This window comes from Ailuropoda melanoleuca, chromosome 1, assembly GCF_002007445.2.
Source record: "Ailuropoda melanoleuca isolate Jingjing chromosome 1, ASM200744v2, whole genome shotgun sequence".
NCBI lineage: Eukaryota > Metazoa > Chordata > Mammalia > Carnivora > Ursidae > Ailuropoda > Ailuropoda melanoleuca.
This window is the reverse complement of record NC_048218.1, coordinates 27,226,672-27,243,062: the sequence shown is the minus strand read 5'-3', so window position 1 is coordinate 27,243,062 and position 16,391 is coordinate 27,226,672. Positions and strand designations below refer to the sequence as shown.

The 16,391-nt window shown below is 36.2% G+C and overlaps 1 protein-coding gene across 1 annotated transcript in view; it reads right to left on the bottom strand.

Annotated features, from left to right (window-relative positions):
• The window catches only part of SAMSN1 (SAM domain, SH3 domain and nuclear localization signals 1), a 48,905-nt gene that overhangs the window by 11,751 nt on the left and 20,763 nt on the right, over window positions 1-16,391 (bottom strand). Inside the window, exons 3-7 of the mRNA XM_011218707.3 lie at window positions 12,417-12,563; window positions 8,028-8,157; window positions 5,388-5,539; window positions 2,108-2,314; window positions 6-156 (exon numbers count right to left, since the gene is read on the bottom strand). Coding sequence (XP_011217009.1) covers window positions 6-156; window positions 2,108-2,314; window positions 5,388-5,539; window positions 8,028-8,157; window positions 12,417-12,563 — 787 coding nt within the window. The remainder of the gene's footprint in view (window positions 1-5; window positions 157-2,107; window positions 2,315-5,387; window positions 5,540-8,027; window positions 8,158-12,416; window positions 12,564-16,391) is intronic.

Sequence of the window (16,391 nt, the reverse complement as noted above, 5' to 3'; positions counted from 1 at the left end):
CTTACTTTCTTCATCAAGGAGATTTTCAGCAGCTGATAGTAATCTCATCCTGTCTTCTGGGTTTTTAATGTTTAGTTCAATGAGGTGACTCTCTTTTATATCCTTTAAATCTTCTAGGGTCTCATAACCGTTGAGCAAAAGTGTTGAGGTATATTCCTATGGGGGGGAGAAATATGTATAATATAAACTAGTCAGATTCAAATATTTTATTTTTAGTTCTCTTTAGGTTTAAAGAAAGTGTAGAAGTGCATATAGAAACCAAAGTCACCGATAGAACTTTTGCTTAATTTTATTTTACTTTGTACTAGTTCTCCACACACGAACTCTAGGGCATTCAAAAGAGTATGTTGGAGAATTCTCACCTTCTGGAAGGACAAATGTAAAGAAGAAATAATTACCTTAAGCCGTGCAGTGCTAAATCATGGATCAATTATATAGCTGGATCATTCATCCCATTTGGCACTTTTTCACTTCTCAAATAGCTCAATTGACAAAGCTACCGTGTCCTTACGTCTATCAATAAAATGCCTCTACAAGAGTAATTATAGTAATATTTCTGAAGCTACATCTCTTCTTGTTTGCTGGCTTGCAAAAATAATTTACCCTCACTAACTTCTTGGGATAGTTTAAAAAATGAATTTGAGAGAGGCACGAAAAATAGACTTAGCATTTGGTGAAAGTCATTATATAAACCTAAGGAATTCCAGACATTCTATTTAATTAAAAGATTTTATTAAGCATAAAAGCACCATGGCTGGGAAAAGTATTGTTTTCTTTTCTCAGCATGTATAGTTTGTCCATCATTTGCATCAATATATATTAATTTAAAATTCATAGGCTTCTGATTTCTGGGTCTGTATGTTATTTATGTAACCTCTGTTCTCTCTAACAGAATAAAAATGCAAAGTGAAGTTGAATGCTTTACAACTTCCTCAAAACTTCCTTCCATTTTACTTGATCATAATTTCAATATCCTTAGTTTGGTTACCAAAACTGAATAAGAGGAAGCATAAAAGTTTTAAGTAATCAGGAATAATTACCAGCCCCTTTTTACCAAAAAAAAAAAAAAAAGAAAGAAAGAAAGAAAGAGAGAGAGAAAGAAAAAGTACCACTTCTTTTAAAAATAATGTCTCTTAGAAGGAGCACTGAATTAGAATAGAGAAACCAAAATCCCCATTCTGACATAACCATCTGATTGTGGGTTCTTGAATAAGTTATTTCACTTCCTTAGACCTTGGTTTTCTCATAGGTCACCGAGCAAACAAAAAGAAGAAGCAGGTTTTAAACTTTGTACATTATCCAAGCAGAACCCCATCTGAGGGGCACCAAAAGTAATATAGGAAGGCCTGGGTAGTGTGTCTACAGACAGGAGCATAACTAGATAATTCAGGAGAAACAATTAAGGAAAGTTTAATTGGCTATTGCCTTGATGAATTTTGAAAACTATCAAAGTACTGCTGCATTAATATTAGAAATGGATTGCAAAACAGTAAATTGAGTGAGGCTAGGTAAATTGTATGTACACACCATTTAACAAGGTAGATAATTCATAAAAATTTTGCTAATATAACAAGAAAATAATTGGATTATAAATATAGACAACACAGTTTCCTTAACATAATCATCATGGGGGCTTAATGATCACTATTTCCTAACAAACTGCTTTTGAAACAATTATATTTAGTTATCTTCTCTTGACTTGCTTTTGATCTCTGCCCTACAGAAAATGCAATTTTCTTTCCATATTTCCTTTCAATTCTCTGGATTTTTACCTTTACTCTTCATACTCTCTTTATCATTCTCATTTACATGTTTTCTCTGGACCTTTTAGTCTCCGAGGTATTTTTCATTTTTCACTGCACTTTCTCAACATTAATCTCTACTGTCACTGCTAAGTATCATTAGAGTTTAGTCCGAGGGAGGTTATATCAAGACCTGTCCTTGTGTAATAGAAGTAATAAAGGAGAAATAAGAAGTCTTCTTGGAAAACAGATTTTCCTTGGCTGTAAGTCCTATATTTTTTTACCGCTGGACCAACACTGATCCATTCTCCTCAATTATTCCATCCAGACGCCACCAGGATCAAAGAGGCCACAGGTTTGCTAACCTGAAGGTGAATCCTCTCCAAGAACTCCTGCAGAGTTTTGGGTTTTTCCTTTCCACTCTTTCGGTGTGCCTTTATTTTCTTGGGGGCTGCTTCCTCTTCAGAGATGACATCCACATAAATAAATTTGAAGTTTCCCACCTTATTGTTCAACATTCCTGTCCACATCCCCATTGGCGTTTTGCAGATAATGTCTATGATGTCTCCTTTCTAAAGACGAAGAAATATACCAATCAGTTTTCAGAGAACTTTGGTGCTATGACAATTAGTAGAAAGAATGGAATCAAAGAAAATCAAAGAAAAATGAGGGAATATGATAATGGGGGTTACTGATAACAGAATAAGTCTAAGAGAAAATTTCTTTTAAAAGTTCAAGGGAACTATTTGCTAGTAATAATGAAGAACGCTTCAACAAGCTTGAAGAAAAGCTCCTACATGCATTTGATGACATCTTTATGTTTTTGGTATATCAATTTATGAACTCATAATTGTAAGGCACAGTGGAATTTACAAAATCCTTTTGCAGATAGTGAGTCATTTTATGCCCATGACACACTTCGTAGGTACATATACAAGGTATCTTTATAACTCTAAATATTATAGAAAAGAAATGCAAACATTAACTTCCCAGAACTCATGGCAGTCAGTTGTCTGACCTCAAAAATGATGTGTCTTCATTCATCTTGTCAAAGCAATAGATATAGAGCAAAACTCAAGCCACCATTCCTGGAGAGGCTCCCAAATGTGGAAGGGGAAGAAAAAGAAATCTATCTCTGTCCATGCTTCTAGTTCATCTGAAAAACCTATCTAGAGTAAAAAATAAACCATCTAAAGTAGCTTGCATTCATCTAAAATAATGAAACTGTTAAGAACTTCCTATATCTAAATATGGAACAAAATTATGTGTGTGTGCACTAAGGACAAATTATGCTACTGAATTATTTAGAAAAGATAATACTTAGATTGAGCTTCATGACAAAGTTTGGATTGAAGTATGAATGGAACACATTAGGATGGACGAAGCAGTCTGTCTTTTTCTTTATTCACATCTAAGACTCTTAATTGGCTACAGGCTGCCAGTTACTGGCAAGAGTAGAAAACCCCCAGGGGTACTTCTTTGTAAAGAAAATTGATTTCTAGACAAATGCAGTACCTACATTTAAAAGTCATATTTCCTCCTTTGAGACATAAGTTTCTACCCCAGAGAGGACATTATAGATTCTGATATTTTTGCCATTTTAGGGGTTTACCCTCCAACAAACAAAACATCAAGTCTGCTACTAAAAATGTTTTTTCCTCAGGCTTTATGAATGTGTATTTTTCCATCTAAAGCATACATTGTATTTTTAAAAGTAGGATTCAATGTGATTAAAAGATTTGATCTTTTTGATTTGTGATCATCTGCCTGTCTGACCCTATGAGCTGTTCCCCTGGTTCTTCCTGTCTTTAACTATGGGGAATCAAATCCTGGGCTAGATGGGATCAGCTAAGTGGACCTAGAAAATCCCCGGAAGCTCTAGGGGAAGTTTCTAAGCATGGGAGCTCTCTGCTGCACCCTTCCTATTATCCTCTAAACTTACAAAAAAGTATACATTCCAGGAAAGCCCATAGGTCACCAAGCAAAGACCCAATTTCATTGTGGATAAGACCCTTGATATAAACAATAGCATTCAATCCTCAGTGGTAACTATGGGATTCTTATTGTGTCCTACAAGAGCTCTACAAATATCATCTTAGGCTGCGCAAGTGGTGGGGGCACTGGCATGGTATCGTAGGGAAGGCGAAAAGCTCTCCTGAGTCAAAATGTGTTCGATTTATTCCCTTCTACACCCTCCCCCAACAATGGTTACTAGGCTACAAATATTCTTTCCCCAAGACTTGAATTTAGACTTCAAATCATTTCACAGAAACGACTGAGGAGCTAACCATGGAAAATAATGTTTTCCTCAGTCTCCTGCTGAGCTCACTCTGGTTTGTTACAGTGGAAGGGATAAGGAGAACAGAGTGCCTCAAATGCTACATAATAACATCAATACTTGATAACTTATAATTACTGGTTAACATTGGCTTGGTGTTGATAGTATAGGAAAGTTGTAATTTCTGTCCTTTTAGCTATATCAGTTTGTGTTACTAAAAGGAATAATTTAACATGTATAAAATATTTAGCACCGAGCCTTCTATTTGTACAATTGCAACAGCATCTCCCCTCTAGTGTGAGTAGGACTATGAAAATGATGGATTTCACACCCATGATTATGTTGTATTATATGGCACAAGGGATTATGGAGATGTAATTAATGTCCCAAATTAGTTAATTTTGTAATCAAGAGGGAGATTATCTGGTTGTTTCTGAATTTATCAGGTAGGAGCTCTTAAAAATAAAGAGATTTGAAACGTGAGTGAGCTTTTCTTCTGCAGGCTTTGAAGGAACAAACTGCCACGTTGTAGAGAGGACCATGGCTGGTAATCTCAAGGGTCCGAGAGTGGCTCCCAGACATATCCATCAAGAAAGCAGGAGCCTAAGTCCTACAACCACAAGCAACTGAATTCTGCCAATAGCCGTGAGCTTGGAAGAGGACCCTGAGCCCCAGGTAAGATTACAGCCCCAGCTGTCACCTTGATTTCAATCCAGTGAGACCTTAAGCAGGGAATGAGGCTGGGCCATGACCAAATATTTGACCTATAGAACTGTGAGATAATGCATTTGTGTTATTTAAAGTCCCTGAGTTTGTGGAAATTTGTTACACAGAAAAAGAAAATGAATACAGGGAATAAGAGTAAAGAAGAGGGAGTTCAGGAGGGAATATCATTGGGAGAAAGATAATCTGGTTATTCACAGCAACCAACTTAAGCAATGAAGTTGCCCAGCCAAGTCTGGTTCCCAAGGGAGTTGCTGTGAGGGGCTCTTGCCTGATAACGCCATCTTTTCTCTCCCTCCTTTTACTCCAGCAAGTATTAGGCAGAGCTGGGCACCTCCAGTAAACTGTGAGGCTTTTGGTTTTCAGAAAAATGTAGACAATTTCTTCTCCCCTGATAGGCCTGGATTCTGCATTATCCACATAACAGCAACTTGTGCTATAGCCTCAACAGACCGATTCCCCTATCCCACCTCGAGTGTTTTATTCGAATTCTTGCCCCAGTAACCCAGTCCTCAGTTCTACAGGTGGAAAGAGCACACTCACTCCCTCCACCCCCTGAGTTCCCACTGCTTGCACTTCCTGGCACAGCTCATACAACCAGTGCTAGACAAACCATACAGAATGCAGATATGATGTGCACACACCTTGATTTTGAGGGAGTCAGTGTCATAGGGGCTTGGTGTAAAATCAGTATGTACTCTGGCACGGCCACAGAACGGTCCAGAGTAGGGGCCATCGTCATCAAGTCGAAAGCTATCCCGGTTACTGGTACCATCTGAACAGCTTGTTATTCCACCTGATGAAAGCAGAGCTGAGGTTAACAGTTCTCATTGAAGGTTCATAACATTCTGAACCATTGTCTGGATAAAGCTAAGCAGGGATAATGCTGAAGCACTGGATGCCAACCCTTTGAGAGGGTTCTAAGTGATGGAGTCTTACTTGTTCTGCCTCCCAGTCATTCTCCATCTGTGATCTCTCTCCTCTGAGCCATTTCTGAACTTTCTGACCACTCTTTCCTCAACCACTAACCCAAACACCCTGTGTGATCTGATCTAGAAGCACAGTATTTGAGCATTGAACACTTGCTAAAGAGGCAGACAATATAGACTTAACTCCCTGTATAGGCCAGACAATTAATTTTGTACCTGTAAACAAAAACAAAAACCTGTAGCAACAGTTTGATCTTTGTGTGCTACTGATCACAAATGATCAAAGCCTAAGACTACAGGGTTCCCTCTACACTTATCACAATGTAGCTAGAATGCTCTCCCAAACATCCTATTATGTACCAAAAGCCATTCTGAAGGAACATCGCTATGCATTAAAGGTAGCACTTTTGCTTGTGTGAATGTGAAGGAAAGAGAAAGTGTGTTCCAGTGTTTGTACTCCCAAGTGATTCTAAACTTTCTAAACTGGGCCTTTAAATTGCTTCAAATCCTTGTTCTCTGGTCCTTTTCCCTTCTGAGTTTGAACCTCAAGGGGAAAAAAGAAAGACATTCCATTTTTGTTGTCTGCAAGATGGGGACAAGAATGGCTCCCAATGGAAGTTAACTCTCAGTTTCTCCACCACTCTCGCCACTCTCCACTACTCTCACTTTCTTCTTCAGTGTGGCCTTTCAGTGCTCTGTTCAATGACGAAACAGCCCTGGTTTCTCTATTGTTTATTCAAATGATTACAGAAATAAGGTAAAGAACCTTAGAGATGTTCCATATTGAATATGTACCAGTGTAAGAAAGGGCAAATTGCATTTAATCACAGAAATTAAGTTGCATATGACAACAGCTAAGTGGGCCACCATCTCCTTACACCTTCCCTTCCATGGCCACCCCTGGCCCTGGCTTTTTATAGTACATTCCAGTTAGTAAAATTCTACCCACATTCAGCATTACAATTTAGAATTTTAAAACTTCCAGCAGAAGTGAATACTAATGAAATCTGAATTTCACACATGCAAAAATATATCCTTCAAATGTTTCTACATTAGTCCCCCCCCCCAAAATAACTCTTCTTCAGCCAATAGGAAAAATAGGAATAAAATTCGGTATATCTGAAACATCTGGTCTTCGTGATCTATCTTCAGATAACAGAAGCAGTTGATTAGAAAGGAAATAGAAAACAAACCTTGCAAAAAAATAAAACATTTAAAACCCTGAAAAGATCAGAAGGATGTATAACAGTGTACACATAAAAAGGTACAAGGCACCCTGCAGTATCAGTAGCTTCATCCAAATATTGTAGCAGGATATGTGACTGAAACCTGACTTCCTTTAGAAACAATGATTTTAGAAAATCCTTGTTGAACACAGGCTGCTTCCTTTCTGTCACCCAATTGGTGATATTCTTTCTATTTAGTATTTATATAGTATTTCATTCTTTATTCAATAATGCTGGATGGACACCTAAAAAGTAAATGTCAGAATTGATGCATATGTCCTGCTCTTTTCAGAGAACTTAAGGCAAAAAGGAACAGGAAGGAAGGAAAAAAGTAAGAGAGAGGACAGGATAGGGAAAAAAGAGAAGAAAGAAAGTAATGAAAGGAGGGAGGGAAGAAGGAAGGAAGAAGAGAAGAAGAAGAGAAGGAAGGAAGGAGAAAAAAAGGAGGAATAAAGAGAAAAGGAAAGGTGAAGAAAGGGAAGGAGGGAAGAAGAGACAGAGAACAGGATCTCATTTATCTGAATATGTCAAGTCATTCAAAAAATTTGACTCAAGATCATGCTAGTTCTCCTAAGCAAACATTTTTATTTTAGGGATGCAGACTTAGTCACCCAGCATGATCATTTTGAGGCATATCCCTAAGAGCCCTGCCAACTACAGTGTTAAAAGTTTCAAAATAATACATGATTCTCTCGAATATATTGTGTATCATTTTAAACAACAGCAACTATACCGATTCAGCAATCCTACATTTTCACTATTTTCTCTTATCAAGTAGCTGGAAACTTTTGCTAATTTGATAAGCCCTAGAGAATCAAATCTGTTGTTGTTGGTTTTCATTTGAATGTGTTTCTTTTTTTTAATTGTTTTTTAAAATTTTAATTCCAGTGTTATTAACATACAGTGTTATATCAGTTTCAGGTGTACAGTATAGTGACTCCACACTTCCCCCCATTACACAGTGTTTATCATGGTAAGTGTACTCTTTAATCCCCATCACCTGTGTCACCCATCTCCCCCCCACCTCCCTTCTGGTAACCATCAGTTTGTTCTGTATGGTTAAAATCTCCTGTTTTTAATTAACTCAGCCCTCCCAATTGGGATCTTGTTCCTTATTCTGTAGGCTTACTTGATGAACTCCGCCCACTGTAGAGACTATCCATGGAGTCACTGGCTTTGAGGGAGACCTTCTCTGTGTGAGATCCAATCATTGGGTCACTGTTCCGATATGGGAGGGCATTCTCTCCATCTTCCTCATCCTTCAGAAAAACATATCAGAGGTTAAGTGCAGAGAACTGATTTTCATGGAGATATTCACTGTGTGCACTGATTTAACAAACAAGACATATTTTAGCAATAAAATACTTAGGAATACATCAGCATAAAATATGAGAGTCATTAATCTTTAGTTCAATTTCTAGCAAAACACGTTATACTTGGAAAAATTCTTTAGATGAAACATGCCACATTATGGAATTCAAATGAAATTATAATAGTTCATTTTGTAAATTAGGATGAATATCATATTGAGACTACTTAATCAGAAATGCTAGATTTATTAACATCTATGCTTTTTCTGTTAAAGTACTTTTATTCCTTCATGTTCTCCTTATCATCTATTTAACGCCATTACTAATCCTTTGAGATCAGATATTACAAGTTTAAATTCTGCATAGTTGTTTCATGTCAGTTATTTGCACCCTACCAGATCACTAGATATGAATAAAACATGCACATTTTGCAATTCTGAAGCAAAGCTTATCTAAGAAGCTTTACAAATCTCATACCGAGCTTGCACACCTAGTCAAGTGAAAAGCAAATCCTGCATAAAATTAGGAAAGACAGACAATTTCAAAACAAATTACATCTGCTTGAAAACATCCCAAATGTCTTCCATATTTAGATAGTCTGGACAAAACCTATAAATTTCTTAATATTCATCAAAATGTAATTCAATATTCCTCATTTATGAGCATTTCTAAACATCAGTAAAACTTCAGAATACATATATGATATATACTCAGTTTGATTCTCTACTTTTATCCATTCCTTTATTCATTTGCTCAGTCATTCAACACAAGTTTACAGAACACCTTGTAAGTACCTGGCACTGTTTTGGGAACTAGGGATACCATAGCAAACAAGATAACAGGGTCCCTGCTCTAATAAGATACATTTTAGTGTGTTAGGGTTTGTATGTGTGTGTGTGTGTGTGTGTGTGTGTGTGTGTTTAGTGTTTGGGGAGGTGTGTGTAAACAAAATGGAAAAGAAAATTTCAGAGAATAAGTGCTATGAAGGAAATAAAACTAAGTGATGTGAAAGGATTAACTACTAGGATTAGGATTAGGGGAAGGTTGGCTGATTTAGATGGAGTAGCCTCCAAAAACCTCCTCTATAGGGTAATATGTGCTCTGAATTCTTGACCCGAATGTTAAGATTTAACTTACATGTAGAATTGGAAGCAGTTTTCTAAGCAAAAGGAACAGCAAGAACAAAATAACTAAACTCAGAATTAGCTTGGGTTACGAGCGGGAAGACCAGGCCAGTGTAGCTGGAGCTGAGTAAAAACAAGGAGAATGTTAGGAAATGAGCTCAGAGAAGTGGATTGCAGTCAGATCAGGAAGAGCTTTTTAGACCATGTGTGGTGGTCATGGAAATGTGTCACTCAGATCTTTTGCTTTGAGACCCTTCTTTACTGACAGCCCCAGCTGCCTGAATCCACCACTGTGTCTGCATGGAAGCCATTTTCTCTGCCAATGACTGAAACAGTGAGTGTACCATTTGAGTCCATTCTGGTAGGATATAGGGCTCCTCTAATGGAAAACTTTCATTAGTTTTCAAGAATTATCTACCAATCTGGCTAAAGCCTTCTTCCTGTCCTTTCACAGGTGTCAAACTTGCACTGTTGTCTGAAGACTTTCCCTATCCAGTTCTTCTTTCTCAATCCTTCATATTCATTTTCCCCAGTAATCTTTGGTGTGTCCATTGCTCTCCTACGATCTGCTTCTCAGAGGACTGGAATGAACATACTATAGTAAGGGAATGCCTTGTGAAGGCATTGTAAAATTTTAACCAAGGGGCATGATGTGTTCTAAATTCCACTTTAGATCTTTCTGGCTTCTGTGTGGAGAATGGCTTTTATGGAGGAAAGAGTGGAAGAAAGACGACCAATTAGGTAGTTATTATGGCAGTCTAAGCAAAAGAAGTTGTTCTTGGTTGGTTGGTTGATTGGTCTAAAGCAGGAATAGTTTACATAGAGAAATTATGGATTTTAGATAAGGTTTTGGAGTTTGAGCCAAGAGGATATGCTGATGAATTGGCATGAAAAGTGAGAGAAAAAGGAATTTGGAATGATTCTTAGGCTTTCTTCCTTCTTGCTTCCTTCCTACTTTCCTTCTTTTCTTTCCTTTTCTTCTCTGTTCCATTCTTTTCTTTTCTTTTCTCTTCTCTTCTTTCCTTCCTTGCATCTAGAGTTATGGCAATGTTGTCTATTACTACTGTAAAACTGGACAAGAAACATGTTTTTTGGTAGAGCATAGAGAATTAATAATTCAGTTTTGGATATATTGGGTTCCAGATAGATATTGTGTGTAGATATATGTATAGATTCATATAAGTGATGATATTGAATACACAATTGGTTGTTTGAGTACAACAGATAAGATGTCATAGCTAGAGATTAAATGCGAAAAACAAAGTGATGAGAGTAGATGAGATCACTGAGGGGGAGAGTAGACTGAGTAGAGCATCTAGGAATGACCCTTGGAAGGACTCAATATTTAGAGACAGGAAAGAAAGCAAAGCGAAGAAAGGAAACTCTGAGAAAGAAAGCCAGAAGAATGCTCAGTTAAAGAAACCAAGAAAAGAGAATGTTTCAAATGTATTGAAATTATCACTTGTGTCAAATACGTAAAAAAGTAACGTAAGAAGTAAGAAAAGTGACCAGTAAATTCAGCAACACAGAGGTTAATACCGATTACAACTACTATTTTAATGAATTACTGGGCACAGAAGTCCTATTGAAGTGGGTTAAAAAGAGAATGGACTAGACTTACAGATCAATGTAATAGAATTGAGAGTCTGAAATAAACCCATGTATTTATGATCCATATAATTATGACCATGTATTTATTATCAATTGATTTTCAACAAGGGTGCCAAGAAAAGACAATAGTAAAATAATTGTCCTTTTAACAAATTAGTGTTATGACAGCTTGATACCCACATTCGAAAGACTGAAGACGGACTCCTACTACACTCCATAGAAAAATTAGATCACACACCAAAATTTAAGAGCTACAACTGTAAACTCTTGAAGAAAACAAAGGAGTAAATCTTTGTGACCTTAGGTTAAACAATAGTTTTTTAGTTGCAATATTAAAAGTTCAAATGACAAAAAAAAAAAAAGATAAATGGGGCTACATCAAATTATAAACATCTGTGCTGCAAATATGATGAAAAAAGTGAAAATATAATCCACAGAATGGGAAAAATATATATTCAAAATCATATATCTGATAAGGTACTTGCATCCAAGATATATTTTTTAAAAGCTTAAAAGTCAACAATAGAAAAACCTCAAATAACCCAATTAAAAAGTAGGCAAAAGATTTGAGTAGACATCTTTTAAATTTTTTTTTGAGATTTTATTTATTTATTTGACAGAGAGAGTGTGTGTGTGTGCACAAGCAGGGAGAGCAGCAGGCAGAGGGAGAGGGAGAAGCAGACTCCCTGCTGAGCAGGGAGCCCGATACAGGCTCCATCCCAGGACAAAGGCAGACACTTACCCGACTGAGCCACCCAGGCGCCCCATGAGTTTCTTTAAAGAAGATACACAAATGGCTCATAAGAACAGGACAAGATTCTCAACATCATTAGTCATCAGGGAAGTGCAAATCAAAGCCACAGTGAAATTTCACTTTACACCCACTAGGAAGGCTAGCATCGAAAAGACAGTAACAAGTGTTGGCAAGCAAGTGGAGAAATTGGAACCCTCACACGTTGCTAGTGGGAATGTAAAATGATGCAACTGCTTTGGAAAGCAGGTTGCCAATTTCTCAAAATATCAGATAGTTACCATATACCCAAGAGAAACAAAAGAATATTTCCACACCAAAACTCATAAATATTTATAGCAGCATTATTTACAATGGCCAGAAAGTGAAAACAACTCAAATTCTATTAACTGATGAAAGGAAAAATAAAATGTAGTTTATGTATAAAATGGAATATTATTTGGCATTAAAAAGAAATGAAGTACTGATGCTTGTTACAATGTATGACATACTGTTCTCCATATACTACGTGTGACCTTTCTGAGCCTCCCTTTCCCCTGTTAACATAGGAGTCATAACATTTTTTTTCCATCTAACTTCTGAGCACAATTATTAAGGGAGAAAATAAATGCTGAAATCCTTCTTAAAGGACCAAGTAATTCTATCTCTAGAAGAAGAATCTGTTGACGATTTTAAGAAAAAAATTAATAGAAAAATACAAATAATTAGCAGAGTACACTCACCTTTTCCTCAGAAAGGGCTTTGATGTACTTTTTACCCACTTTTTTCTTCATCGTCCACGAAATAGCTCTCATTTTTTTCCCTAAACCTCCTCCGTTACTTGTTTTATTTTGTTCACCAGTTTCATTTATGGGTTCCCCTTCATACACCTATTTAGAATTGTTTACAAAAGAAAGAATAATCAAGCAATAAAAATCATTGATCTGAAAACATTATTAAAGAGAAGATTCCAAATTTGTAGGCTTTTTATATATTGTGTACAGCAGCCTCCAAAACTTCAATCTGGGTATAATACATATTTTTAAAGTTGACCAAGGCTGGTTACATGTGTTACAAACTCAGAAAATAAAACTTGTGATGTCAAAGGACCTGAGCTTCACATCTAAAATTTTTAAAGAGAATTTTAGTTTATTCTTTAAATAGCTGTACAGTAGAGCCGCTTTAGTTTTCCCCATTTTTAAAGAAGATTTTATTTATTAATTAGAGAGAGAGATAGAGGGAGAGAGAGAGAGAGCATGAGCAGGGGGGAGAGGCAGAGGGAGAAGCCAACTCCCGGCTGAGGCAGGAGCCCGACATGGGGCTCAATCCCAGGACTTGGAGATCACGACCTGAGCCAAAGACAGATGCTTTATCTAAGCCACCCAGGTGACCCAGTTTTTCCCATTTTTGAGATGGGCAAAATAGAATTAAATGACAGGCATAATGAGTGATTAAGTCTACATAGATGGGAGTTATTTTATTGGGGGCTTTAGAAAGGCTATAGCATGTATTCATACTGGACAGGCATTAAAATATCCTCTGGATTCTTATAGAAATTGAAATGGTCATTTCAAAAAAAGTTTTGGAGTTAAGTAAATCCACTGAGAAAGTGCAATTTTTTCTTCTTGCTGGTGAGTATCCCATGCAGATTTCCCACATTCTCAAGCAATAGTAAATGTGAACTTGATCGAGCCGTTAGTATGGAAATCTTTGTGTAATTCACATGGAATATATTCTTCAAAGTATTTAACATTGCCTGATACTACATTTTTGATTGATTATTACCTGCATCTCCCACTATGAGGTATGCTCCATGAGAGTAAAGATTTTATATTGTTTATTTATTCTGAATGTCTAGAACACTTACAGGAACATAACTAACACTTGATATTTTTTGAATAAGCAAAACTTCTCATGTAGAACTTTGGGGTGATTTTTTTTTCTTGAAGGACCTACTTGGGTTATATATCCTTAATATCTTAGATTTCAAGAAAGGACCCTTAAAGGTCATCTAGTCTAGCATTGCCCACCATTCTTGATGGGTGGGCAGACAGATACTTCCTGAATATAAAAAAAAAAAAAAATCAGGGGAAACGTCTCTTTAGTGAACTTGAATATTTTATTTTAATTTTTGTTAAATTTAAGATTTATTATTTAATTTAGAGACAGCATGTGCGGGTGGGGGGCGGCAGAGGAAAAGGGAGAGAGAGAGTCTCAAGCAGACTCCCCACAGGCCCAGCACTGGGCTCAGTCTCACAATCCCAAGATCATGACATGAGCCGAAGTCAAAAGTGAGATGCTTAACTGACTAAGCCACCCAGGCTCTCCTTGAATATTTTAATATGAAGGTTTAACCACATGGTTAAGAAAATTATTAATCAATACTATGTTTTGCTTCATATTTTACCCCAAATTGCCTATGATAAACATGAATGGACAGCCTATTTAAGTCCTCATTGAACTTTATTCATTTTTACATTCTACATCTTTATAAAAGGCAAAGATTCTTTGCTTAATTCAAAAGCCCTAAATAAAATATAACATAACTTGGAAACCCTTTAAATTTTTTAAGTTAGCCTTTTTCTTCTACTTAAGCTCTATATTCACTGTAAAATTACAAACGAAAAAAACAAAAACAAAACCAAGAAAGTATATTATTTTATTACTATGTTAAATTACCATTGCCTAAGCTTCAAAAAAGTATCACAAATATATTTTTTTAAGATTTTTATTTATTTATTTGACAGAGAGAGTGCGCGCGCAAAAGCAGGGGGAGGGGCAGGCAGAGGGAGAGGGAGAAGCAGGCTCCCCGCTGAGCAGGGAGCCGGATGTGGCGCTGGATCCCAGGACCCTGGGATCACAACCTGAGCTGAAGGTAGACCCTTAACCGACTGAGCCACCCAGGTGTCCCAGTATCACAAATATTTTAAACTTTAGGTTTTTCTATCATTTTTTCAAAGAAACTACCTCAGCATATTCTAAACTTTCACATTTTTCTATGCTGTTCTCTTTCAGAGCCTGAATCACTTTATTAGATATTTATTTACAGTTGTTATTGCTTTTCTAAGATCTGTCTCTCCCTCTGTACTTTAGGCTTCATGAAATAGGGAGTTTCATCAATTATTGCAACAGTAATTTCTGAGTGCCTAATGGAAACCCTGTCACAAAGTAAGTGCTCAAGAAATACTTCTTGAATGACTGAATGCTGCATTGCTGAAAAACGTGTGAACTACTTTTTCAGGTTCACTAAATTCTTTCACAAATTACTAAGCCACAATTACTAATCAATGAACCTGAAGGAGCCGGAGCTACTTTCACAGGTTAACCCTAGAATTATACACTAAATCACAGATTCTACTGTGTAAAACCTACAATCTATGTGTGATTAAGGAAAGTTAAAGGTTTATATAAGATGTTAATTGAAAATGACATTATATAGGGTTTCTCACTATTTATATACAAATATTGTCTTATTTAAAACTAAATAAATGTGGATAGACTATACAGCTATTTACAGGTTTATCCATATGCATGTGTATATAATAGAGAGATAAAAGGGGATATAAATAATACACATGTATAAAAGGGGATATATTATACACACACGCATATATGTGTACTAATGGATATTTATAAAGTAATACTAAATGTCATTCTATTTTCATTTCTTTTGTTTAGAATATCCATTACTGAAATACCAATATTTAAAAATATTATAGGGGCGCCTGGGTGGCACAGCGGTTGAGCGTCTGCCTTCGGCTCAGGGCGTGATCCTGGCGTTATGGGATCGAGCCCCACATCAGGCTCTTCCACTATGAGCCTGCTTCTTCCTCTCCCCTTCTCCCCTTCTCCCCTTCCACTCCCCCTGCTTGTGTTCCCTCTCTCGCTGGCTGTCTCTATCTCTGTCGAATAAATAAATAAAATCTTTAAGAAAAATAAAAATAAAACCATTATAGACATATACACATAGGAATCTGAAAAGTATGTTGAGAAATTAAATATAACAGGAAAAATTCTTTATAAAAAACAAAAAAATAAACATACAATAATGAGAATGAATAATTAAGAAATACATTAGATCCAAAACCTATTGATCTAAAATGTATCACATGTGGAGTTCCTTAATCAAGTTTAATGATAATATGTTTTTAGTTTTCTCAATATATATCCCACCTCTCTACTATTTGATCAGTTGTTAGATCTTTCATTAATCACATCACCGTTGGTCTGTGATTTGTGAGACAATGTAACAGAAATGCAAACTTGAAGTCAGACAAGATGTTGAGTTCTGCCTTTGTCATTTATTAACCCTACTTTAGAACTAATTTTACTCAACAAAATATATTTTTCATTGGTAACATAATAATACTAATAGTTCCTACATTATAGGTAGGTAAAGTGTTTAGTGTCATGCTTGTATCATGATAAATGTTCAATTAAATGTAGATATTATTATTATTACCATTACTTTTATATAGACTTAATTTTATGGGAAGCTTTCCTTAAGCTACATTTAAAGTGTTCATGGTTGGCAAATGTGAATGTAATAGTCACCTATGAGGCATTTCAATGCATATGGTAGAAGTGTGAGTGCAATTGAGCAACCATATGTTCTCCTTGACAAATTTACAACTAAGCCATTTAATCATTAAATTAAATTAAAGAAATTACCATTTACATAAAATTTAACATATATATATATTGTTTTATGGTGGAAA